Here is a 27,577-nt window from a genome sequence, read left to right on the forward strand (position 1 = left end):
AAGTTTCATATCAACAGACTTTTGGTTTCTATGACCTATGTTAAATTTGAAAATGAAATTTAACTCATATGAAATGCCCCTCCATAACTTTGATATCATTTGTTTTGTACTGTTACAGAGAAATAAAGATAACAAGGAAAAGGGTCGCGGGGAGATAGCTCCTATATGAGAATGTTTTCGATTACACAGGGAGAATTGTGAAATTTTGACCAATGTACAATATGAATGGCCAGCAATTGATTCGGTTACCAAACATAACTCAGTCGGTAGTATAAAAAAGTATTAGAACCAATTATTAAGAGAGTAATTGATGGTCTGTCAACTTCAATTTGTTGATATTAAATGATTAGATTTTAAAAAGTTTAAATATCACTTCATTATCATATGATACTGATTTATAAAATACAAGGTACTTTTTTATTATTAGATAAGTGTAAAAATGACTACTAATGGTTATAGTAATGCCACTTCCGCTTGATCTTTTCGAAGGTTTTATGTCTATAAACCTTTTGCAAAAGACTTTATAGTTAAATATTGAATCAGTATCACCTTTTTTGGCAAAGGTCAACACCTAGAATGTCAATATATATGGTAGAGCAGTTGACTGATTCTAAATATATCAGGGTTGAGACTTTTTTTAAAAGGGTCATCGTATCATGTCGGCTCAAGTGCGTTTAATAAAATTAACGGTACCAATTTTCTTGCACCAGATGCGCATTTCGACAATACATGTCTCTTCAGTGATGCTTGTGGCCAAAATATTTGAAATCCAAAGCTTATATAAATGATGGAGAGCTATAACCCAAAAGGTCCAAAAAGTATAGCCAAATCCGTGAAAGGAATCAGAGCTTTGCATGAGGGAGATACATTCCTTAATTTAAAATAATTTGTAATATTTTGTAACAGCAAATTTTAATAACACAAAAAATCCGTATTTGCATGCCAGTACCGAAGTACTGGCTACTGGGCTGGTGCTACCCTCGGGGACTAATAGTCCACCAGCAGAGGCATCGACCCAGTGGTAGTAATAAAATTAACGGTACCAAGTTGCTCTCTGTTTTTAAACAGTCATTTGGCAAACGCATATTATCTTTAACTGTTACGGTTTCTCTGGAATAAAAGTAACGAGCAAAATTAAAGATTAAGAACTTGGCCTTAAGCTTTGACCTTGACCTAAATTTCCTCCAAAATGGACCAAGGACTTCATATCCAAAGACTTTAAGTCTCTATAACTATGATTTATGAATTCTTTAGCATACCAAAAGTGTTCAATTTCAAAAGGGGAATAATTTACATAAATTGTCAAGGGGTTTCTTCGGTTGAACTTAACTATAACATCCTTTAGATTAGTTGGAAAAATATTTTTTGTCGATATCATTTATATATATATATATATAAGTGCGATGGGGACGCTAAAGTACGATGGTCACGCTAAAATGCGATGGTCTCCGCTAAAGTGCGATGCTTCCATACGCTAAAGTGCGATGGTCCGCCAAAGTATAGACGTACTAAACGTAGTTGGAATATGACGTTAACAGTCGTTTATACAAACCAAGAATGAAACGTGCTGGAAGATGAAATAAAAAATGGAAGCGAAAAGATGCATATTAATGTTAAATTAAGTTTACGTTAAAATATTGTTGATTTTATTGAAGAGTATAAACGTCGGTAAATTAAGGTACACCTTTTTCTAGCGTAAATCATAAATTGCCCAAATATCAGTGTGTACGTTATAGTAAAATACATGTTTTAATACTCACTACGAAAAAGGGGAAAGCTCGAACAGCAACCCCTTTCTCTCGCATTTGAATTAAAGCATGTACAAATAAATTTTATCTTTTTCTGACAATTACCAAATTTTGTATTTGAAACTGACAAGGGGATGTGTTGTCATTAATAGGCTGTGTAAACGGCAAGCTACATCAATTTTCCAATACGCCCCTACGGTCCTGAACATACATGAACTATTTGTAACTGGACGTTAATCAACCAACAATCAATCCAGTACGATCGAATTGTTTAAAATTCATTTAAAGGAAATATAGTATTTTGTGACACCTAAATTACCTTTTAAGCAATTATTACTAGGTCATCTTCTAAATATAGAAACAGTCACATAAGACTACCGGTAAAGTAAAAGCCTATCGCATTATATGTTATATCCTAGCAAACTAAATTCTGCAAAAAGACTTGTTTTTAACATTAGTGCCCTTGAACCTTTCTCTTTTGTTCCATCGCACTTTAGCGTGCTATACCATCGTACTTTAGCAAACAAACAACCATTGTACTTTAGCGCGAGACACCATCGTACTTTAGCGTAGACCATCGCACTTTAGCGTGACCATCGCACTTTAGAGTACCATCGCACTTTAGAGTCCTACAGTTATACATAACTAAACATTAAATAGCGGAATACGATTATCAATGCCGTACTGTGTAACGCTTTCAGCTATTTTAAGGCTTATCAAGAGTTCTACGTTGTCATGAACAACATTGTTAGAGGAAGACTATGTGACTACGACATAACGTTATTGTTGACATATTGTATTGACCGTTTAGCTTGACGTCAAACACTTTTATGGTGTTGGCACCACTTCTTTCGTTACTCTTCTAAATAGACTTCACACTTTGAATTACGGGTTTATAAGTCAAAGTGCCTACCGAGGATTTTAGAAAGAAAGAGGAGAAAAAAAATATTTTTTCCAGTTTAAAAAGTATAATGAAATACTTTTTTTGTTTTTATCTTTCCTAGGAAAAGTATTTGTTAGATGTAAATGACGCCATGGGAATATGGTAATGGTGTCCGTCCTCCATTGTCCTCGATCTAAACGTATCACTGTATTGTTTGATATCATCTGTAGATGATAATATGATACCGTCATTTCTATAAGAGCGTTTTTTTCTATAAGTTTGTGTTGTTCTAATTTTCTCTCTCTCTAGTAATGTAATATGTTCATGTACATGTGTGATCGCAACTGTTGTCTCCAATGATACTATTTGACATAAAGTTCGCATACCAAGCAGGACTTTATGCCATTATAAATTTTTGACAATATTAAACACTCATGATAATGTGATCATTTAAATGAGAGTGATTCGGCTTTTACTATGTATTGACTATGATTCAACAATGAATGACAACTTTCTGACACACAATTTATTACTTATTTTATGGCTGCATTGGGTAAGTTGTCCAAGTTTTTCAACAACTTTACGCCTACCGAGTCAACACTGAGGTTGTCTATGATTTTCCGGTTTTCTTCACTAATAAAAATTAACTTTAAAGAAATAACTTAACACTGTTGAAAGTTGAGTTAAAATCTAACCAATCAATCAATCAATCACTCTTACAGTGTACTTTTTGTATCTCAGTGAAAAAAAATGTGTTTAAAATCAAACTTATTAATCACATATTAACGTCCATATTGAACCGGAACCGATGTGGAAGAAATAAAAAAATGAAAATATTGAGATTGGAACCGTGGAATAATAGTGAGACAAAAACCCGACTAAAAAGAGAAAACAGACAAAGGCCATCAATACGTTTTCAAGCAGCATGACAATTCCACAACTTGAGGCGGGCTTCAGCTGATCTCTTATCAAATAACATGTTCTTATTCAAATAAATTGACGCAATAATAAACCCAAAATGTAAAAATGAACTACAATTTGAAAACTAACACATTTTTTTTTAATAAATTTCCTGTTGACAAAACTTTGTATTTATTGAAAAACTAAGGATTTTCGTATCCCAGGCATAGATAACCTAAGCCGTTTTTGGCACAATTGTTTTTGAAATTTTGCATCCTCTATGCTCTTCAACTTTGTATTTGTTTGGCTTTATAAATATTTTTATATAAGCGTCACTGATGAGTCTTACGTAGACGAAACTCGCGTCTTCCGTACTAAATTACAATCCTGGTACCTTTGATAAAAATTTACAAAGGCTACAGGTTCCTGACATTTATGTGCGATATCAACGCAAAGTAAACTGAAGGTGAAACTTGCTCTGGGCATTTTTGGATGTTCAGTGAAAGTCCTATTTTGACTCTCTCGTACTTTTAAACATTTTGTGTATTACACATGTTAAAGATTTTAGTCTTCAGCCTAAGCATTACGATTTTTAAATATGCATGGCACTTTTTCAACTTGTTTTTTATTTCGATGACGTTTGATTAATTTTATAAGTGGTATAATTATATATGTCCAGCCATTTTTAAATAATAGTTATAAAACGTGTCCTTGATAATATATACAGTTTTTTTTATAACCGAATTTTTTACTATAGGACGAAACACCTTATTACATGGATTTATAAGTGCATAAACTGGACAAATTCACTTAAAAAAAATGTTTGTAGATGCATAAATCTGTTCTTTCGTTAACGCTACAAAATGTATTTCATGACATTTTCTATCTAATAATGAAATGAAAGACAAACATATCGTAATTTTATTCAGATGAATGTGTTGTGTTAATTGATAAATGTAATGATGAACGTGGATGAAAATAAATATTGTCAACTTGAGTCGATTTTACTTTCGTTTCAAAAAATAGTTACGTCAATGCCTAGCGAAAAATGAATAAATTGAAGAGCATTAACAGGAGGCCTTCTCGATCAATAATATAAACGTATTCCTTACCATGCAAATAATATAAGAGTTAGGTGGTCTGGTGCCCTAACGCACCAACCATAGCGCAATAAAATCTAGTATCACGTTTAATCAGTAACATGATTTCAAATCCCGGTCAGGAAAGAACAAAAGTTTTCTTCCGCAAATTTAAATATATATCATTGTTGAGATGTTTGTTAGCATTATATATAGAGAATGTGTTTTCAGGCTTGTCACTAGAGATCCGATTGATAATATCTGTCTTCGAGTTGTCACTGGTTTAGACGTTCTTATAATAAAATTATTTCTGTGACTGCATCTTACATAATTTGTAAAATTGTGAAAGGTATCTGCCGGCTACCGAAAGTTTTATTTTTGTGAAGCACAGATGGTCGAGTGGTCTAGCGCGCCGGATATAGTACAAGGCGATTTGGTGCCAAGATATCCCAGTAGCATTAGTTCTTATCCCGGGCAGACTGCCAGGGACTGACTTTTTCAATGTTTTAGTTTTTTCAATGTTTGTATTCATCTTAAATGTTACAGGACTCGAAAAATAATGAACTAATGAAGTAGTCTTACCTTTACTCCCAAATGTTATCTCTCTTAGCATGAGTACGTTTCAAGAAAGATGATAGACTATATGATGAAAGAAAATAAGGAACTTGCAACAGCATTTAAAGATAGATTTCCTAAAGATTGGGTGAAAAGAAAGGCATTCATCAAAGACCTCATCGACGGAGAGAAGGTAATCTTAATATATGTTCATTTGTTTAAAAGTATTTGTATTTGAAAAAGCCCCGTGTAGAATCCATATTCATTATTATGATGGTAAAAGTATGTCCCGTTTGTAACGCATTCTATATAAAGTATATCTTCTCTGACAAATATTTATACTCAATAAAATTCTCTATATTTTGTATTTGTGTCCATACAATATTTTAAAACTATTTTGTTCCTAGTGTGTTTTCCGTCATTCGTAATTAGCTTCCAGACTTTTATGAATAAATGTAATGATGTAATAGCAATTGTACTTGTGTCGAACTATTTAACTTCCATTAAAAAATAAAATATTTCTGTGATTCTTTGTCCCGATTATTAATTATTCATAAGCTGTAATAGAATAATATATTAAATACCTGTATACGAAATTAACAAAAAGTGTATGTTCCATATACATCATGTAAAAAGTTTCGTTTTGCAGACAAAAAGAAAGACAAAAGATAAAGCGAGATCTTACATGTATGAGGTAAGGTTGTAAATGTATTTCATTTTAGGTTTCAACAATGAAATTTTTGTATGTTTTTTTTCACAACTGATGAATCCATAAACTATGGTGAGCGAGGTTTAAAGACTCTGTTGTAGCTACTTCACTCTGTCAATTTGAAATATTTATAAATTTAGATCGTTCAGTGGTGTCTATTTGGTAATTTTATTGACGTAATCATTTTTGTACCATCATAATTGTCGTTCCCGTTAAAGTTTTAGAATTGTGCTAGTTCAGATAGCACATTATTATTTGTATTTAAATCATATATGTGAATTCTCTGATGTAATAAGCCACATAACCTATGTCATGTTTAACAAAATTTTAGAATGATGCCTGCGTCTTAACTGATGCTCGGTTTGACTTTTTTATTGTATAAATTTCGAAGTTTCTGACCGAGGAAGGATATTTGTTATCCGAAATATTTATATATAATTACATTTATAGTTATTTTTTTTTATTTTGAGTTGTTGTGTAAACTTTTTTAGGCGTTTATATATATATGTTCGTTATTATTCTGCGGTTTACATGTTGTCTAGTACTATTATATTATTAATTGATAAATGTTTTTTTTTCTGTGCTGATTTTTCTTTCTTTTGTTTATACTATATTCCTGTCATGTAGTGTTCTATCTTTTAAAAATGCCATATGAGCGGGAGGTTTGGCTAGCCATACAACATGTCAAACCAACATTTCTTCTTAAAATGTCCATTACCAAATCAGGAATGTGGCAGTTTATATCAATATCTCTTTTCTATGGGTGTTTGAGTTTGTATTTGTTGCAGTTCTGTGTTTCTACTTTTTCGTTGTTTTCTTCTTATAGTTGATGTATTTCCAATAAACTTTGCATCTGGAACGTTTTTCCGATTTACAATTATTGAACAGCGATAAAATACGTTTGCCTTTAAGAGTTAAAAGATGTTTAATTAAAAATAAAATTCCTCATCTCAAATATAGGTTGAAGTTTTTAACATAGGACCAGCCAACGCACATGCTGCATTGTATATCAACATGACAGACTTTATTTGGAGTTGTTTAGACAATAACTTCTCGTACTTCAGTGCAGAACAATAAACTTACGAGTTCAAACGTGAATATAAACCTAACATACATTATAAAAAGTATTGACTTTTTGGGTATATTTCACTATTTATATTGGACTTATTAAACAACACATTTATTAATGGGGCTGTTTTTCTACAAATAATCTGCATTCTCATTTGAATACACTGTGCCCCTTTTTCTACCGACTTTTTTTCTTTATTTATATGATAATGACTTTATACAGAAACCATTATAAAGTTCTCATTATCCTTTAACTCTAATTTCTGTTGTACAGATGATGTTCTCTTTCGAAAACATTCAAGATTGTACGCATCTATCACATAAAACCTTGTATTTCAATCAAATAATTATCTTGATAGAAGGTTGCTACTCAAAAGGAAGCAAATCAATCAAGAGTATCAAGTGATAAAGTTGAAACCATCCCTAAGAAATTGCCTGTACCAAGTCAGGATTATGACAGTTGTTATCTCTTCGTTTAATGTGTTTGAGCTTTTGAAATTGCGTTTTGATTAGAGACTTTCTTTTTGAATATTTCATACTCAGAGTTCAGTATTTTCGGATTTTGTTTTTTTCGTTTGTTTTACTGACGCCATCACGTGCTGGTTTGTCGCTATGGAATATCTGTTGCAAAGATGATAATGGGTAAGTTCCTTATGTCATTTCTAAAGTTCCGTCTCTTTATCCATAACATGACCTACCATATAGGACTTAATACTGATTTTGTACAAATATGAGCAACACGACAAGTGCCACATGTGGAGCCAGATCTGTTGACCCTCCCGGAGCGCATGAGATAACCCCGAGTTTTTGGTGGTGTTTGTGTTTGCTTGGTCTTTAGTTTTTCTATATTGTGTCTTTTGTTTGTCTGTTGGTTCTTTTTATTTTTAGTACATGGCGTTGTCAGTCGATTTTCGAATAATAGTTTGAATGTCTCTGGTATCTTATAGCTCTCATTTTTTTTCATTTTCGTAATGGCAGAACAGAAATTGTATTTATACTTTTCTCCTTTTATCATTCACTTTCACTTTCAGAATTAGGTTAAATCACGCCAGCGGCGGGGCATTGGTAAACTTGACTGACGCTAACATTGAGAAGAATCATTCTTTTACCATTGGTACGAATCCATTGCTGGCAAAGTAACATATAGACCTTTGTCAACGTTCGATGTTTTACTCACTCGGAATTGAGATGAAGTTACATGTAACGGTTTCTCTTTTAAGCACACCTGGCCGGAAGGGCCAAGTGAGCTTTTCTAATCACTTGGTTTCCGTCGTCCGTCGTCCGTCGTCGTCCGTCGTCCGTCGTCGTCCGTCGTCGTCCGTCGTCGTCCGTCGTCGTTAACTTTTTACATTTTGAACTTCTTCTAGAGAACCACTAAATGGAATAAAACCAAAGATTGGTTTAACATAGCACCCTATGGGAAATGCATACAAATGACTTCTTTTAGAAAACCACTAATGGAATGAAACCAAACATGGCATGAATGTCCCTTATAAGGTTTTGACCAAGTGTTGTTACTTTGTAGCCAATCCATCATCCAAGATGGCCTCCAGCGGGGGACTTAGTTAAACATAGGACCCTATGGGAAATGCATACAAATGACTTCTTTTAGAGAACCACTGAATAGAATGAAACCAAATATGGCATAAATGTTCCTTATAAGGTGCTGACCAAGTGTTGTTACTTTGTAGCTGATCCATCATCCAAGATGGCAGCCATCGGGGGACTTAGTTTAAAATTGGACCCTATGGTAAATGCATACAAATGACTTCTTATAGAGAACCACTAAATGGAATGAAACCAAACATGGCATGAATGTACCTTATAAGGTGCTGACCAAGTGTTGTTACTTTGTAGCCGATCCATCATCCAAGGTGGCTTCCAGCAGGGGACTTGGTTTAACATAGGACCCTATTGGAACTACATACAAATGTCTTCTTTTAGATAACCACTGAACTGAATGAAAGCAAACATAGCATAAATGTTCCTTTCTTAACGAGGTGCTGGTCAAGTGTTGTTACTTTGTAGCCAAATTTTATCTTTTTATATGATTTCAAAAACCCACGTAAAATCAGGTGAGCGATACAGGCTTTTGAGAGCCTCTAGTTTTTTTTATTGCAGATTGGTTAGTTGCAATAGACATTACATTTTAGACTTTATAATTTTTGTGTATTTCATTATGTATTATTGTGTTTGATGTTATTTGTAGATTGTAGCAAACAAGCGGAATGCGATAGATGTTGATAAAATGGACTATTTCGCTAGAGATTGCCATGGACTCGGAATGAAAAGTAATTTTGACCATCTTCGTTTTATTAGTCAATGTAGAGTGATGTTCTCCAGTGATATACCTGATGAAACAACTATTGCCGTTCGAGATAAGGTTAATCTACAATTTTAAAATTAACGCTAAAATATGAAATACAAGTTCTTGTATCCATTCTCTAATGGTTTTTACATGCTGTCTCATTCTCCCAAGGTGTGCATGTAATACGAAAAAGTGAGAAGGAAAATGTGTGAATTTGATTCGACAATCGTGCAAAATGACACGATGTTGCGATATTTCCTTATGTTATAACTAAGTTCATTGATAGTTATCATAGTTCGAAACGATTTACATTTCCTACATGGCAAGGTCACAAAAACTGCTATGAACAAATTATAAGAAAAACCTAGTGATAACTTATATAAAAAAAGCGTAAGGTTATTTTGTATTACATTACCTTTAACGGTCCCTTTGGCGTGACCCTCAGATTGAAAAATATCCATTGATAGTTGCACTTGTTAATATAGTACCAGCAATAATTTAAAAAGAAGTAAAAAAAAAGAATCTGATAATTAAGATACTATCTATATTCTTCAGAAGAAAAATATAGAAAATGTAATTTTCAAATCAGAGAACAATAAAAGCTGACGTTATCTTATATGATATTGAGAAGCACTTCAGATCATTTTGGAAGGTTACACTTATAGACTATAATTTGACTGATAGGCTTGTTCTATGTGATGTATTTATCATTTGAGACTATTCTTTAAGCTTCAGTTGTATTCAGTTGTATTCGTAACAAACAATAAAATGTTTGGTTTAGATATTCTATCTCATTTTAGGAAGAGCATAATTTGTATGAACTGTTTCACACCAGAATTGGACTTTTTAGAAGAGCTTACTACCATAAAGTTAATAAGGCAGTAGAGTTAATGTACGTAAAAAACATATTGACTAACAGATGTGCTCCCTTTTCAATATTTAACATATTGATGATATGTAATTGAATATTTTATAGCCTTCCAATAATTGGTAACGTTGGTAGTAATAAGATTATTACCAAACTATGTACTACAATGTATTAAGTGTATTTCGGTTTGTCTCAATGTAAAACAAAACCAAACTTCTGTTCATAAAATTTCAATTATGCTAGAAATAATAATAACATATTTATAAGTACATAGAGTATTATAAAGTTATATTATACACAAGATACAATTGTATTTAAATAATAATGAAAAAGCATCTTAATTTGCACAATTGATGAAAAATTTGTAACATTTTGTTTTAAAAGATACAAGTGTATTACTCATTTTTATTTCATTTGGTAAACTGTTCCATATTTGAGAACCTGAATATGTAAATGTTTTATTTAAAAAAAATTGTTTTTGGTTTTGGAAGATTTAATAGTTTTTCATCAGCTGAACGCAAGTTATAATTTTGATTATCAGTAAAATGAAAATTTTCTTGTAAATGGAACTTTGATGACTGTCTCATCAAATTCCGTTATATTTACAATGATGCGTAAACTAAACAGACATAATAGATAAAATAGTAAAAATATGGGTACAGCAGTCATCATCGTGTAACAATTTTAAAAGGAACAATTTAACAGAACACAAAAACATCTATCTACAAACACATTCATTGATTCGCGTGTCAGACGTCAGAAAATGTTATACGTCACATATATTTGTCGTTCAATGTATATACAAACAATTTTAAAATTTCACATAGGCAATGTTAGCATACAGTAATTTAAAAAAATTAAAAGTATGTAAGAATTAATTTCATAAATAGACCGAGATTTAAAATAGTCCAAAATTTATATAGAAATTATAAGAATCCACAAATAGTTCATTCCACTACGCGATTGAATAATTTTGACGTTTTTGGTTCAACTTATTTTGTAATTCATAATAGAAATATATCATAATGACATACAATAAAAATAGTACAGAGTCACGTTATAAGAACCAAAGAAATACAAAAGGTCGCATATACAAAACACACCAGCAAAAAAATGAAAGACAATACAAACACATTGACGGGATGTTTAAAAACCGAGCCACGTTAAATGGATATCACATAAAACAATCCAAGACGGTTACTTTTTTTTTATTGTTTTTAATCTGCCATTGAATATACAAAGGCTATTGGAATAACATGAGTAACGGAATGAGAAAACTCCGTATCAGGAGGCTGTTTTAGATGGCTCCTAAACATTAATGTATACTAATTGGCTAACTGAATTTTAAACTACAAAACGTATAAATGATCCGAATTATAAAAACAAATCATAAAACTAGATATAGGCAATAGACGAATACCGGTGTTCGAAAAGTTATAGATCACATAGACTTGATGTTCCAGGTTTGGGATAGGCGCAAAAATGCGGTAAAGTTATTTGTTTAACATTTTAGTTAATGGACATTTTTCGATAATCCTTTGTTGTTATTTTATATTTGTAATTGAATAAAATTGGGAATCGCAATGGGGAATGTGTCAAAGAGACAACTACTCGACCATAGATTATACAACAACAGAAAGTCACCAATAGCTCTTCAATGCCGCGAATAACTCCCTCACCTGGAGGCGTCCTTCAGCTGGTCTCTAAACAAATTTATATACTAGTTCAGTGATAATGGACGTCATTTGTTTGTAAACATCGGGTTGTTATATTTTGCTTATTAAATTCAATAGTCTTATATTGTTTGGAATTATAATAGAAGTATATTTGATTTTAGGTTTACTGACGCTTTAGTAAAAGCCAATGATCATCTCTTATTTAAGAACAAAAACGGGTAAGGTAATTGAAAGTAAATAACTCTTGCTATAATCGAAGAAAACTATGCCCATAGCATGGAAACAAACAGAAGTTGTAAAAAGTGAAATAACATAAGTACGCAGAAAATTCCTAACGTAAAGTCCCTAATCAAATGGCAAAATGAAGATCTCAATTACATAATACGAATGTATAACATCTGTCATATTCCTGACTTGGTATAGGAATTTTCTAATGTAGAAAATGGTGCATTTAAACTGGTTTTATAGCTAGCCCAACCTCTTACTTGTGGGTCAGTCGCACAAAATGCCATTATATTGACAACGGTGTGTGAACAAAACATACAGTCATAATAGGTATTTTTTTCAAAAATAGAGGTACAATAGTCAACATTGTGTATAAATCCTAATCACTATAAAAATAAACCCAACAACAAATATGTCAACAAAAACACAAAAAGGCATATCAACATAGCACACCAGCCAAATCGATACAGAAGGATACACTATAGGTGTTATATGTGGAATTGAGCCACGTCAAGTTGAAAACACTTTAAAATTAATCCATTGTTTGGATGTTAATGGTAAAAAGGTTTAACAACCAACTAAGACAATATTAAGCAAACGAAAATCTAACGAACAATACTTACATGTATATAGTAAACAAATGTCTGTGAATATGTACAATGGCAATATATAATATTCACCATTGCTAGTTTCTGTGTTACGCTTTATAAGTATATAGAATTTAAAAAAATGTGTATATAGATAAACGTATCAATTGTTCACCACTAATTTTGTAATTCTTGATAAATGCTTAAGATATTTCAATTTATTTTCCCTCAAAGAAAAAAGATAAAGATGAGTGCTGCCTATGAACATCCGGAAGTATACGAAAAGCTTACTGATAACGTTTTTGATACAATTGTCCGAAAAGAGGATCAGACGGGGGAAATGAAAAAAGCACAGGAGTTGATTAACAACGTTTATACACGCAAACTTTATAAACTTGTCGATGACACATCAGCATGGCCAGTAAAGGTGGTTATCATTACAAACTATTAAAAATGATTACGCTTCTCGGTTGATTTGAAAGAAAATAAATCCAACTCTGTGTGGATCAATAACTTGAAACGAAAAAAACTCAGTTTTAACGTATAATATCACGTCATTCAAAACGTCAGCAACATACGGAAAATGTTGATTTGCGTAGCATCATGTTAACTTTAATTTGACAACAATTAGTTTTACATGCTTTTAAAACAAATCCCAGTATTCTCAACAATTTGTCTGAACATAACTGATAATCCCTTTTTTTGGCATAATGTCAGGGTTATGGAGATTTTATATTCCAGTTCCAAACTATAGGATTTTTCAACGATAAAAATTAACTTTAGGGATAAAAAGGCATAGGACTAAATTTCTTTTAATTCATATTATGTTTACTACAAAACATTGGATAAGTAGATGATTTTATATCACGTTTCTTTTCACTATTCATCTTACACGTTATTCTAGTTTTCTGGTCAATGCATAAAACTTGTCCATGAACTCCTTACACAAAGTATTATTAACAATCGATTTCATACAGAGGGAGGAATAGTCTATTCCCACAAAACTTTTGTTTTGGTATCATTCCCTATCGGCACCTTTTAAAGCAGCCTATAAGCTATTGGGCTTCCTTATTGTTCATTGTTTCTGAGTAAAATCATGAATAAATACTTGATCATTTTCTGTCACCTCTTATTCATGTTATTCATTTACTAATATTTCATCACACTTTTTGGGACTTACCTGATCAGTTTTCAGCATTCTATGCTATAGTCAATTTGTTTTTATTTACAAAGCAAAATTTTGGGAATTGTGCAAAATTGTACATTACATTCATAAATAAACGATATTAAATAAGTCACGTCTATAGAAATTAGGTACAACAAGTAAAAAAAACCCCAGATTTCCTATTGTACAAACTGCATCATTTTAATAAAAAAAAACAAAGTTATGCCACGATAGTCTACAGGTTTAAAACCTCCAAAATCAAGGTACGTCACATCCGGTTGTATACGAAAATAGGTCATAAAAAAATATTCCCATGAATCTGACAGTTGTAGGTAAATAATCCTATATTTTATTGCAGTAAAACATTTGCTGTGTCATAAACAGAGGTCTTGGGTATTTCAGAGCACCATTATTTTTTTTATCTGAGGTTTCTATAGAATATTTTGGAAACTTGAGCTTACATGGTTACTAAATCTTGAAAAGTTCGATTGGCTAATTTCCCGTGATGGTTATTTTCTTATATGCAATGAAATGTTATGTAAAATCATTTCTATAGTACTGGACAGGATAAAACTTTCCTTTTGCCAAGTATTTCTTTATTTGAAACAAAGATAAATTCTGCACAATTTTTTGAAAAGTGCAAATTTAACAAAGACTAATAGGGGCAAATCATTGGTGGTATTACACCTACAGCTTATTTGAGTATATTCATTCGTTTTAAGTTTTACAAAAGTCTCAGAATAAAACTGGAATTACTACCCACTTCCATATCTGAGATATAATTGTATAAGACGTGTTTACTAGTAATATACACAAAGTGGAAATAAGGTAAAAAGCAGGTAATGGCATTACATGTCTACATTAAAGGATACAACAATATGTCATGCAATATAGGTAAGTTATTGAATATAATATCATAACCAAAATTATGAAGGTAAAACCGTCTAAAACAAATTGAAAAAATATTAAAAGTAAATCACAAAGCACAAAATAAAGAAAAAATATACTTTACGTATTTAATGTTGTTTAAATGTGACAAGTACACTAACCGATGCAGTAATTGTAATATTGATACACAACACAAATTCTATTCTATGCTTCAGGAATTTAAAACAGACGAAGATAAAACATTGAAAACCCTTTTGCTAGATAAAGGACTGACCGAAGATGATTTTGCAGTGCAAGTAAGAAATGATAATTCGTTTGTAAAAGAAGGCTTTGATCTAGCTATTGTGTGTTGTTACTTGTTCACTGTAATCTCTACTTGATGAAAATTGTCTTTTGTTGGTTGACATTGTGTTTTCTTTTGATATAATGAGTCAATTCCTATCCCGAATATATGAGTTCTTATGTCACATAATTGTCATTGATAAACGGGCTAGTTAAGCTTCAATTAAAATGGTTTTCTCTATATCTCAGTTTAGATTGTTGCTACTGCTGATAATTGGGGTTATTGTTTTGTTTATGAATTTACCGAACAAGACTTATTACTGGGTTTGTGCTCACATGAGCAACATGACGGGTGCCACATGTTGAACAGGATCATTTAACCCTTCTATAGCACCTGTACACCCCGAGGGTATCACCAGTCCAGTAGCCAGTACTTCGGTACTGCTATGAAACTACGGATTTTTTTTGTGTTATTAAAATTTGCTGTTACAAAATGTTAGAAACTATTATAAATTAAGGAATGTATCTCCGTCACGCAAAGCTCTGATTCCTTTTACGGATTTGGCTCTACTTTTTGGACCTTTTGAATTATAGCTCTTCATCTTTTATATAAGCTTTGGATTTCAAATATTCTGGCCACGAGCATCACTGAAGAGACATGTATTGTCGAAATGTGCATCTGGTGCAGGAAAATTGGTACCGTTAATGTTATTATCAATATTTGTCAAACGCTTGTTTTTGTTAATTTTTATTTGTGATACTTTTTTTACATACACTTTAAGCTAACGAATCAAGTTGTACGCACTAGAATAAGTATTATGGAAAAACGAGTTCTTACCCATAATGGCGAGATGTGTTATAATTATAGCAGAATGCAGTATTTGTTGTTTTTGACAAGTTTGCATATCATTTGTGACAATGAATGCGCAGGTTCTCAAAGTTAATTCTAACTATAGGGCCGCGATTACTAAAAGAGCTTTCTCAAGCATTACGTCATAGTTTGCTTGTTTAAAGAGATCATTAATCATTTATGGTCGAAATGGTGCTCAGACCCTGACACTTGTGTTAAACATGAGATTTTCCCGACATAACTTCTTGCGGTAACACAGCAAAGTGATAACTTAAAAATTTCGATGAAAAGTCGCATTTTGTCATATGATAGGAATTTTTTTTGTCCCCTTTGGATGTTGTTTAAATATGTAGGACTATTAACCATGGTCACGCTGATCTGCAATGATTTGACCCGTAGGTGCATTTTGATCACACTGAAGTGCGATGTGGGTATTGTGAACCCGAATTGCTATTTAGGTAAAATTTAAGTATGATACGACTAAGTAAAATATATGTTAGACGCAGTTTTTCAGTGGTTTTATGTTCACAAGGGGCTTATACACTTTTAATTTCACGGGATGTGTTTTAGGAGGAGGAGAAGTTAACCTTCTGTACAGGAATTTTTAAATCTCGAAATCTTAAAAGTTTTTTATGTTCGACGGAGCGTGGCATTCTCTTAAAATGGATCTGCAAACTCTCTTTAATATAATTTGACGGCCAACGAGGATTTTATCAGATGGAAAAAAGTAAAGATAAATGTTAACGCAGAATTATGTTCGCATGAACAAAGGGAAATTGGACGATCTCTCATTTTGTATGCTGATTTAACTAATGACCTTCACAGACAATAATGCAAAGTGATATACTTACTTTGAAACATACATACTGCTTAACAATTAGAATGGATGATACGATAAACTAAAATGTTGAATAAATCGAAAGACCTCGGATGTCATAGTATGATGATATCGTTTTAACTCCGATATCCGTTGAACTTCTAAATGAAAAAAAGAGAACAAATATAGAACGTTATATCCCAAACCACACACGTTTGAAAGTGAGCACACAATAGATAGCTTGCTGAGACAAAGTTATCAAAATGTATAAATAATCTATAGGGTCAATTGATTATTGAGAAGCGAACATGTTAATGTACGTGTCAGATTACCCCTAAATGAATTGAATAACTGCTTTATGCTTTTGATCAGTTTTGAAACTGTATTTTTTTTACATGCAATTCCGTTTGATCATTTCTGCTTCAAAAAAAAAATCACATTTTCGTAAATAATAAGCCATGACCGCATACATCATTAGGATTGTTTATAGCTACCTCGGCTACCCGGAACACCGCTTATTACGAAAGGAAAAAGTAGAAGATAATGAGAATTACAGATGTTAACTGAAGATCAAACATTTTAATTTTAAACTATATCAGCGTTCTAATATCGTATTCTTGTAGATACAAATATAAAAAGATTCCGTCGTATAGGACCCGACCAAAAATAAAAAAATATACATAGATAGGGATTATACTGCTGTTGTAAGTTTTTTAGGAGTTCGAAGCTATAGATCATTTACAGAAATTGTTTGTTTTGTCTTTCGATTGTTCCAGATGAAGGTCGGATTCACATAGTGAATTGCATTGGTGGTGGAGCATAGTTTCTGTATCGTATAAAAGAGAGATTCGGAGGTTCGGTCACCATCGAAAAGTCATGTTTTTACAGAGCGTTTCAATTCAAATATACGAGTTTTGTTGCGGAAACGAATTTTCTTATCTCCTACAGGTATGGGAAATAAATATATAAAGTCGAACGTTTATTTTGTCATGGATTTCCCCTTTTTGGAATTTACCTTAGAGTTAGTTTTTTGTTTTGTTAACGTTATATTTTTATTCACAGAAAGTAGATTATTCATATGGAAAAGGGACGAAGAATCCAATTACCTTAGTATATTTCTATACGAAAGATAATGATACAGACTGTTTTTTAAAAACCGAGTCAAAAGAGGTAAATGTTCAAACGTATTGTCTTTAAAAACGTTTTATCTATTATTGCGCATTTTGAAACGCTGTTGAGTTCAGATAAGAAATTTTTAAAATTTTATAATAAATATCAATACCATTGTTGTTTTGTTTCTTCTTTTTCCCCCTGTTAAACAAAACAGTTATCCAATACAAGTTATGTATAAATTATACAGTATGTCACATTATGATTAAACTATTCTTTGTTAGAATTATATTATATGTTTGTTAAAATATAAATAAGAAAATGTAACCAATAAAAAGTATAACTTTTTTCCAGACCTCACTATTTTTACCGGAAATATTTCAAGAACAAGTACTACGTGTTTATGCAAAGAATAATGACAAGATCAAGATCAAAAGATTGACGATAGAAACAACTAAATATTTTAAAATGGTCAGGTTGGCTTTGGAGGAAAAAGCATCGATCGAATTAAAAAAAACGGGAAGTGCGGCACCCGAAAGGGGTACTAAACGCAAGTTGAATGCAGAAGGCAAACGTGGTCCTTCTTCAAGGCCAACTAAAAAACGCAAACATTAACTTACATAAGTTCATGATGTTAGAACTAGTTGAACATAAACTTTTGTTTTTCTTCTTTTAATCAGTATACTCAATTCACTTTACTTATTCGAGCTTTACATTTTAATAGATTTTTTAGTTCATTGAGTCATAGTTGTATATTTAAATGTTATGATGTGAAAAGTTTATTTTAGTAGATAATTATATATGTTTATCCCTCTTTTTGATATTTTTCACATCAAATAACGACAAATTTGTAAATTATAGATTTAAAGAAGCCGAACTTTAGAATTAATTTTAACTATATCAAAGCGGCGTTCTGAAGTAGCCACGAAATGATGTAAAATTAAAAGTATTTTAGAAATTTTTCTTTTTCTGCTTCAGGAAACGCCTTATCCAAGTCAGATTATGACATTTGTTTCTGTTGATTTGATGTGTTGAGTATTTGATTTTGCAATTTGTTAAGGAACTTTCCGTCTTTAATTTTCCTTGGAGTACGGTATTTGTGTTATTTCCGTTTTTATTTCAAAATTATAAATCATGCGATTGGTGTCAAATATACCACTATGTTTCAAATTTGTTTGATTCTTCGTAATTTTTATGTATTATATGTTAAGTTTAGTGTAAAGTGATATTTTGCTTAATTGTTATACCTTAGATGTGACCTCTTATCTAAATAGCCTATGATATGCTGCTTTCTTATAATTATTAATGTGTTATATTTATTCCTTTAAGGTAGCACTACAGTCTTACAATGATATTTTGAAGATATTTTTTAGCACATAATGTTGAAGTATTATTCTGCACAGTTTGTAAAATCCCAAAGTCATTATCACATCACAAAAGAAAATATTGATAATAAACTTAACTAATCTAAATATATAGACATTTGGGAGGGGCTACTATGTCATTCTTCATATGTTGATACCAGTGCCCAACTGGTTATCCCTGATCACAAGATAAATATTGTTGTCTTATCTCATTGTACCCTGAGAACGTCGTTTTCTTTTTGTTAGCCGACATGGCGAAACAACGACGAATCATTTGTCATTTAAAATTTCTGTCGATGATATATTTGAGTAAAAACGTTGAAGAATGTGCCTTAGTTTAGCAACTTTACCTGACCATATAGGAAAATAGGTATTTAGTCGGATCTTAACACGTACTTGTGATTTGGTTAAAACCGGTTTTGTTCAAAATATACGAAGAAATATCGAAATGTTCAGGACTTAATTCAATCCGTATTTCGGTAGGATGGTGCAAGCATACGATTTTTATTGCGTCTTACACTTTGAGAAGCGAATAATCTTCAACTACTTTATTCAAATATTGTGTAAAAACGTTAATTTTGAGCTATGAAAGTCAAGTAGCTCGAGTATTTTTCTGAGGAAGTTTTAAAAAATTGCAAAGAAATATTTTTACATTGGGTTAGCGTTCATTAGTCTTAACTATCTATAGATTAACAACTTTTGGTTATATTTATAATTTAGAATCATCATTGAAGGTGGGGGACGATTTCGCAGATAATTAATTATATTGATGTGCCATTTGTATGCAAGAGTGACATTTCGTTGTTTTATGTGCCAATTCGAAAAAGTTATGCGAGTATTCTCTCCCCTTAACAGGTTCATTATTTTATAACTAAGTTTAGGTTTCTTATATAATTTTGAATAATTACAAAATGTATCTATTCAATATATTTCAGTTTTTGTTATTGGTCTATCAAAAACATTGATGTACGAATATAATTTCATAAATTTGAAACGTTTAAAATGATTACATACCAATATAAAGAACCGTTCATCATTTTTGAAAAAGACTATGAACGAAAATCGATTTATTTATCTTCCCTTGGTGACAGTTTGATTGGGAAATGAACCAGCGTAATATAATGCACAGTGTAGATACTATTCTGTACGCTATCCGGAAGTCGCGATTTTCGAAGCGAGAACTTTTTGGATCACATTTTAAATTTGATGGGTATACTGAATTAAACGGTAAGTTGATCATCTGTACATTGCTTAATGATTAATTCAGCCGACATCGATATTCTCAAATGGTTTAGAAGTAAATTCCGCACATTCAATATTCGTGTCTTTGCCTTAATCAAGAGATTTTCAAGTGCATCACTAAGAAAAATCAGTCGGCGAACATAAAAACAATCTTTTTACCCTCTTAGTGTACAAATTAACGTACAAACCAGACTTAATTAGCTCAATAAAGTATATTTCAAGTGGTGGTAAAAGTTTCAACCAGATCTTTGAAGCAAGAAATAAGAAAATTACAATTGTTTGAATTTCTCACTGTACGATCAGTCTCGCTTGTTTATTTTAAAACTATATGATCAGTCTTTATGTCACTGTATTCTAGTGGTGATTTCAAAATTATTTATACATTAGAAGGTGGCATTTTTCTAAATAACACAAATGTATTTCAATACATTCACATTCTAAAAACTTATGAAACATGTTTTAGCTTGATAGGGTGTACTCGACTTACCGGTACTACATTAATTATAAGGATGTTTAAATGTTGCTAAAATAAGAGGAAGGTTTGATGTATACTAGTATATAAGTTTCAGAAATGTCCTCCGTTATACTTAAAATTGTACAAACACACAGATTTAGTTGTTATATAAAAATGCATGTATTTACACACATTCGAGGCCGTACTGTAGCCTATAATTGATCACAGTTCCTTCAATTTGTTTAAGATGTAGAGCTATATAAAAAAGAAGATGTGGTATGATTGCCATTGAGACAACTATCCACAAAAGACCAAAATGACACAGACATTAACAACTATAGGTCACCGTACGGCCTTCAACAATGAGCAAAGCCCATACCGCATAGTGAGCTATAAAAGGCCCCAATAAGACAATGTAAAACAATTCAAACGAGAAAACTGTCTCTTTGACACTCAACTGTACACCATGCACTTTGTCAAGCGGGGGGTTATAGTGATAAAGAAGTCCGTCTTTCCGTTCGTCCGTTGGACCGGTACAATATGTTTCGCCGGTTTTGTAAGCGCATCTCCTCATAAACCGCATAATATACATTGGGGGTTCCGGCCATTTTTAAATGGAGAGGGGTCCAATCCAGGAGAAAAGGGGATTCCAAATATATGTTCGCATTCAAATGAATTGATAGTTAAAAAAGGGTTTCAAACTGCCGGATCCCCTTTTTTTGAATCCGTCACTGATATAACTATTAATTAATCTTATTCGGATTCCTTATCATAAATGATAATGACTGTATTGTGTACCGTCTATTTCGAATTTTACTAAAAATCTTTTATGGGGTTATTTTATATAAGATACGGACTTGAACATTACATTATATGGGGGCACCCATCAGGTATTTCCAACACCTTCTAAACCAATCATTAAAGTTTTCTGAAATTGCTCCATTTTTACTCGATTAATGCATTATTGACCTTCTATTTCTGTAAAGTTACCAAAATTGTATCACATGAAGTATCCCCCTACACAAAGCTGTCTTTATCCATTTTTTGTTATTTCAAAAGACAAGCTTGATTTATGTTATCATCAATTGGTCAACGGCGGACGGTGTAAATAATCTTTAAAAATGTAATAGCTAAACAGATAACTGTAACGATACACTATTACAAAGTCCACAAGCGAATCATGTATTACTTTTTAGGCATTTGATTTTAAATAAGACTGATGGAACAAAAATACAATTATTTTGCCGTCTAAAAAATTCATCAGAAATATATTTGTATTGTCTGATGAAAGTAATTACACGTTATAATTCCCTGGATAGTTCATAATATCACATATACACGTATATACCTTCAAATTGCTGTTGTTTTTTCTTCAAAATCACGACTGGTCATACAGTCAAAAAATCTGAAATCGCTTCTAGAATACAGTCAGTTCTAGACTGATCGTACAGTAATTTATTTTGGGATCCTCAAGGAAAACATATTTTTTTATGGGAAATACGAATATTCTACTTAAATACGAAAAGAATATTGAAACAGTATATATTTAACTGTAAACTGATGCAAATATTTGCAATAAAAGATTATTTGCTTTGTACTACGAGAGCAAAATTGTCCATCAATTTCACTTTTTTCTACCAAGTTGATGTGATGCACACGTATATTTTATATTCTAATGCATGTTTTTGTTACAGTTACTCATATTTATGATGCTATATATACCTTGAAGATGTTCAAAGCACTTTGTAGATATAGGAGTAAACAAATGATGGGAAAAGTTACCGTAGGCAAAACCGTCCTGTTAGCCAGTTGGAAATCATCGCTTCGAAAATCGCGACTTCCGGATAGCGTACAGAATAGTATCTACACTGTGTAATGGTAATCACAGAGAGGGATCAGCAAGCAATTTTTAATTGTAGCTTATTCAACGTTAAAACAATTTTCCACTATAAACGAATGTTACTTTATACAAATATAAGAACTTTGTTAGCTAAATCTACAAATTTTATTAGATATTATGATTTTTTATTGCAATAGATTAATATGCTACTTAGTTTTATTTTAAATAAAATCACTAAACTAATGTATATGTATTAGAAGTGTAGAAAATACCTGTACCAAGTCAGGAATATGACAGTTCTTGTACATTCGTGTTTGATGTGTTCTGTTATTTGATTTTGCCATGTGATTATTGACTTTCCGAATAGATTTTACTCTAAGTTCAGTATTTTTTGTGATTTTACTTTTTACAGTACCCATGAGGCCAAATAGAAATATTAAGGAAACTAAAGACAGATATAATTCCGTAGTAAAATTATAATGAAAAAGACGAGAACACTGCAACAACAAAAATAGAGCAAATTTAACCCCGTAAAAAACGTTTTCAACACAGATTTCCCATTATTATCCATGTTTGAATATATTATAAATCAGTTATAAAATCTTTTGATTTTATAAATCGGCATACCACCAGTCATTATGTGAAATTTTAATTGTTTTGAATAGACATTGAACGACAAAATTTCTTTTTTTGTAACGTTTGCATTTTCGCCCAAGACACGAAACAAGAAATGTGTTTTTTAATTTGATAGAGGCTCTTTGAGATTTTGTATATGTTTGTTTGTCTTGAGATTGTAACACAGTGACGACTACTGTAACCATATTTTGACTATTTTACCGATTATGTCTGTTTTGTTCACGCATCGTTGTTGTAAAAAAATAACGAAATTTGATGCGACTGTCATCAAAGTGAGATGTTTAGCGCTATAAAACCAGGTTCAATCCACCATTTTCTACATTTAAAAATGCCTGTACCAAGTCTGGAATATGACAGTTTGATTTGTTTTATCCTTTGATTTTGCCATTTGATTAGGGACGTTCCGTTTTGAATTTTCCTCGGAGTTCTGTATTTTTGTCATTTTACTTTTTATGTACAAAGATACTGACTACTATTCTGGTAGTGTTATCGATCCATTGATGGGTAATACAGATTTCAAAGCGCTTTTATGTTTGATTGTCCCTTTGGTATCTTTCGTCCCTCTTTTATGGATTTGTATACATAAGAAACACCAAAAAAACTGAACATTTCTAAGCCTGGAATGCACAAGTGCATAGAAATACAATGAGGTAAATGACCAACAAAAGGGACCTATAAAAATGCATGTATTCATACATAGTAAAATTTGCCCAAAATAATTCAAACAATTTGTTTTAATCAATAATCGAGAATTATAGAAAACATACATATTTTAGTTTATGACAGTGTGGTAACCAAAAAAAATAAATAAAAAGAAAATAAAAAAACTATCATGAAAAAAAAGTGATTGCTTTTTGAAAAATAGGAAAATGGAAATAATACTGTATAGAAATAAAGATTTAAATTTATAACTTCACAATTGGGGAATTATTTAGCAGTAAAACTAAAGAATATTTTAAGATTTATTGCAAAATTTAATTTTGTAATAAAATTGAGAATGGAAATGGGGAATGTGTCAAAGAGACAACAACCCGACCAAATAAAAAACAACAGCAGAGGGTCACCAACAGGTCTTCAATGTAGCGAGAAATTCCCGCACCCGGAGGCGTCCCTCAGCTGGCCCCCAAACAAATATATACTAGTCCAGTGATAATGAACGCCATACTAATTTCCAAATTGTACAAAAGAAACTAAAATTAAAATAATACAAGACTAACAAAGGCCAGAGGCTCCTGACTTGGGACAGGCGCAAAAATGCGGCGTGGTTAAACATGTTTGTGAGATCTCAACCCTCCCCCTATAACTCTAACCAATGTAGAAAAGTAAACGCATAACAATACGCACATTAAAATTCAGTCCAAGAGAAGTCCGAGTCTGATGTCAGAACATGTAACCAAAGAAAATAAAACAAAATGACAATAATACATAAATAACAACAGACTACTAGCAGTTAACTGACATGCCAGCTCCAGACTTCAATTAAACTGACTGAAAGATTATGATTTCATCATATGAACATCAGGCACAATCCTTCCCGTTAGGGGTTTAGTATCATACCATAATAACATATATGAGAAGAACGTAACCCGTGTCATGCCAACAACTGTTTTTAGAATAAATGTGTTTAGTTCCGATGCAAAGACCTTATCAGTGACTCAATATTAACGCCAAAATATGCAATCTTTAATGACTTGACAACAGTATCGTAATTATATCCCTTCTTAATAAGTCTATTCAAAGGTTTTGTAAGTTTCTGAGGTGAATACTGACACCTTTGTGCTTTATAAAGAATATTTCCATAAAAAATTGGATGGGAAATAACTGAACGTATTAGAAGTCTGCATGTTGAGCTATATTTACGAATGTTGTCTTTATACCGATGATAAAATTTAGTAAATGTTTTGACTAGTTTGTGATATCGAAAACCCTGGTGTAATAATTTTTCAGTAATACATAAATTTCTCTCGTTAAAATCTAAAACATTGTTACATACACGAGCGAATCGTACAAGTTGAGATATATAAACACCGTAAGATGGTGACAAGGGAACGTATATCTTTTTCAAAGTCTAATTTAAAAAACAGAAGTATTTCTTTCAAATATTTTCATTTCAAAATATGCATTGATATTATAATATTTTTTTAGCTATAAATAACATTGTAAAACATTTAAATAACCCAACCGTTTAATGTAAAACAAATTGAAAATAGAATGGATAGACATTAACAAAATACGTTACGCATCATGTTTTAATTTTCAGTACAGCCATCTCCTATTCACTAAACAATACGGATTTTTTCTTTAAAGGGAAGACTGGAAAGAAATCTTTTTATTTTGCGTTTTTACGACTTGACAAAGAAGCAGTACAATTAATTAATGACCCCCTTGTTTACAATTATTGCAATGCAAATCATCTCTCCATCCTATTTTGTGGTTTATTTCGGATTTTTATATGACAAGTAACCTCTATAATTGAGCAACCCTTTATGGTGAAAGACGTTAATGTTTCAGAATCTACGAATTGTTGCATAGCACTTATCATTTAATTTCTTTGGCGGAGAAAATTGCACTATCATTCAAAATGACAGTTACGAACTGGTGTGCATAGAAAGACAACACACAGCTGCTGTTTTTAACTATATCAATGTATATGTAAGGACTTTCTATATCGATTTTTTTTAATTATTAAATAACGACATAATATTGTTATAAAAAAACATAAATTTCGCTGTGATAACTCAATACCAGCAAATATGTAAACGTTTTCTTATTGATTGTGCACCTCGTAGAGACACTGAAACCATTGTTATTCTAAATATTATTAAAGATACAACGTTGCTACATTATGTCTCAATTAAACGTTAACATAAGTAATGTTACTGCACATGCTTAGTTTATAACTTATATTTAATCTTAAGCTTATATTTACAATTTTAATGTGTGTAATGTGGTGTAATTCTAATGGAACCGATTGTATATGTCTATGGATGTTTTAAAATAGTTGTGTTGAGGGATTTTGTAACTTGGTGAGTTTAATTCTTTTTAAAATAACGATATTCTTAACTAGCACAAATATTTTGCCATGACAGTAAATTCATATTTTTCTTTCTGATTCGTATCAAGTCATTTTAGTAATATATTTGCTTTACCTGGTTTTTAAGCAAGCCAAATTTGTTTTTCAAGTTTTGTTGAAATTTTTGTTAATTTTTGTTGTTTGTTGAGATTTTCTGTTGTGTTCTCTTTTTGTATTTGTTTGCTGGATTGGGTATTTCAAAGTTGTTTTTGCTTTAGTTCTATTAGATTTTGTTTTTTTTTAATTTCAATTTCGATTCCAGAAAATGATTGTGAAGTTTTATCATTTATCATTCAAACGTGCTTGATCCTAATCTGCATACAATAACATTAATTAATCAAAGTAAAATCCTAAGCAAATGGCAAAATCACAAGTTAAAACACATCAAACGAAATAGATCGATAAATATTTTAAAAATTGATACTAGTAGTGCAGGATTTCGTATATTCACCCTTTATCTGTATCTTTACGAGAATTGTTTAATATAATTACATTGGATAAAGTTTGTTGACTTCTTATGATATTTGCAATTCAATCCTATAAGATTTTTTTATTTATTTTTTGTGTTTTACTCTTTTGTTTTATTGTATTGATTCTTATTATTTATGGTTTCCTTTCGACTTTCATTTCGATTTCCAGAAAATAATCATAATATCTTATTTATACCCGTGAATTAAATAATAGTATACATGTTTTCTTAAATTTCAAATACATAAGATAGACTTTTCTTTGTCAATCTTCTATTGAAATTCAATTTCCAGAAAATTGTAATGAAAATCATTGACATATTAGTTACCTTTGGAAAAATATATATTTAGAAATCGCAACTTCTTCCGCGTCTTTTGTAAAGTGAAGAGTTTTAATATTATTTAAATACTGTAGATATATCCTTAACCTGCACGCATACTTGGCCAAGTAAGTATACTTATATTTTTCTTTTCGTTACATATTAAGTTATTTTTGAGGATATATTTTTCTCTTATAAACATTTCACCAAATCATGATGTATTCAATTTAACCAAAATGTTGTACCAATATAAACAGAAACAATTTAAACTGAGCTCTCCCGAGAATGGCAAAATGAATTTTAAAAAAGAAGTAACTAGAAAATAGTAATAAAGCTGTTTTTTTCTAGTTTTGTGTTAAATTATGTTTACGTTTTGTTGTTTATTTAGTTTTGTTGTTGTTGTTGTTGGGGGGGGGGGGGGTCGTGCAATTGTTTTATTAATCATTCTTTGCTTGCTTCTGTG

The 27,577-nt window shown here is 31.4% G+C and overlaps 1 protein-coding gene across 7 annotated transcripts in view; it reads left to right on the forward strand.

Moving 5' to 3' along the window:
- The window catches only part of LOC143079091 (deoxynucleoside triphosphate triphosphohydrolase SAMHD1-like), a 77,575-nt gene that overhangs the window by 12,517 nt on the left and 37,481 nt on the right, over nt 1–27,577 (forward strand). For 4 of the 7 annotated variants that reach the window (XM_076254264.1, XM_076254265.1, XM_076254266.1 and 1 more), the window contains exons 6-14: nt 5,221–5,358; nt 5,815–5,859; nt 9,152–9,325; nt 10,051–10,142; nt 11,956–12,012; nt 12,841–13,033; nt 14,875–14,955; nt 17,671–17,778; nt 18,073–23,002. The exons of 2 other annotated variants lie outside the window; for them this stretch is intronic. In XM_076254264.1, the coding sequence (XP_076110379.1) occupies nt 5,221–5,358; nt 5,815–5,859; nt 9,152–9,325; nt 10,051–10,142; nt 11,956–12,012; nt 12,841–13,033; nt 14,875–14,955; nt 17,671–17,778; nt 18,073–18,333 (1,149 nt within the window). In that variant the 3' untranslated portion in view covers nt 18,334–23,002. Of the gene's footprint in view, nt 1–5,220; nt 5,359–5,814; nt 5,860–9,151; nt 9,326–10,050; nt 10,143–11,955; nt 12,013–12,840; nt 13,034–14,874; nt 14,956–17,670; nt 17,779–18,072; nt 23,003–24,978; nt 27,243–27,577 lie in introns of those variants that run through there. One more of the 7 variants, XM_076254261.1, reaches the window with a different exon arrangement.

The sequence above is a fragment of the Mytilus galloprovincialis genome, chromosome 6 (genome assembly GCF_965363235.1).
Source record: "Mytilus galloprovincialis chromosome 6, xbMytGall1.hap1.1, whole genome shotgun sequence".
NCBI classification, from domain to species: domain Eukaryota; kingdom Metazoa; phylum Mollusca; class Bivalvia; order Mytilida; family Mytilidae; genus Mytilus; species Mytilus galloprovincialis.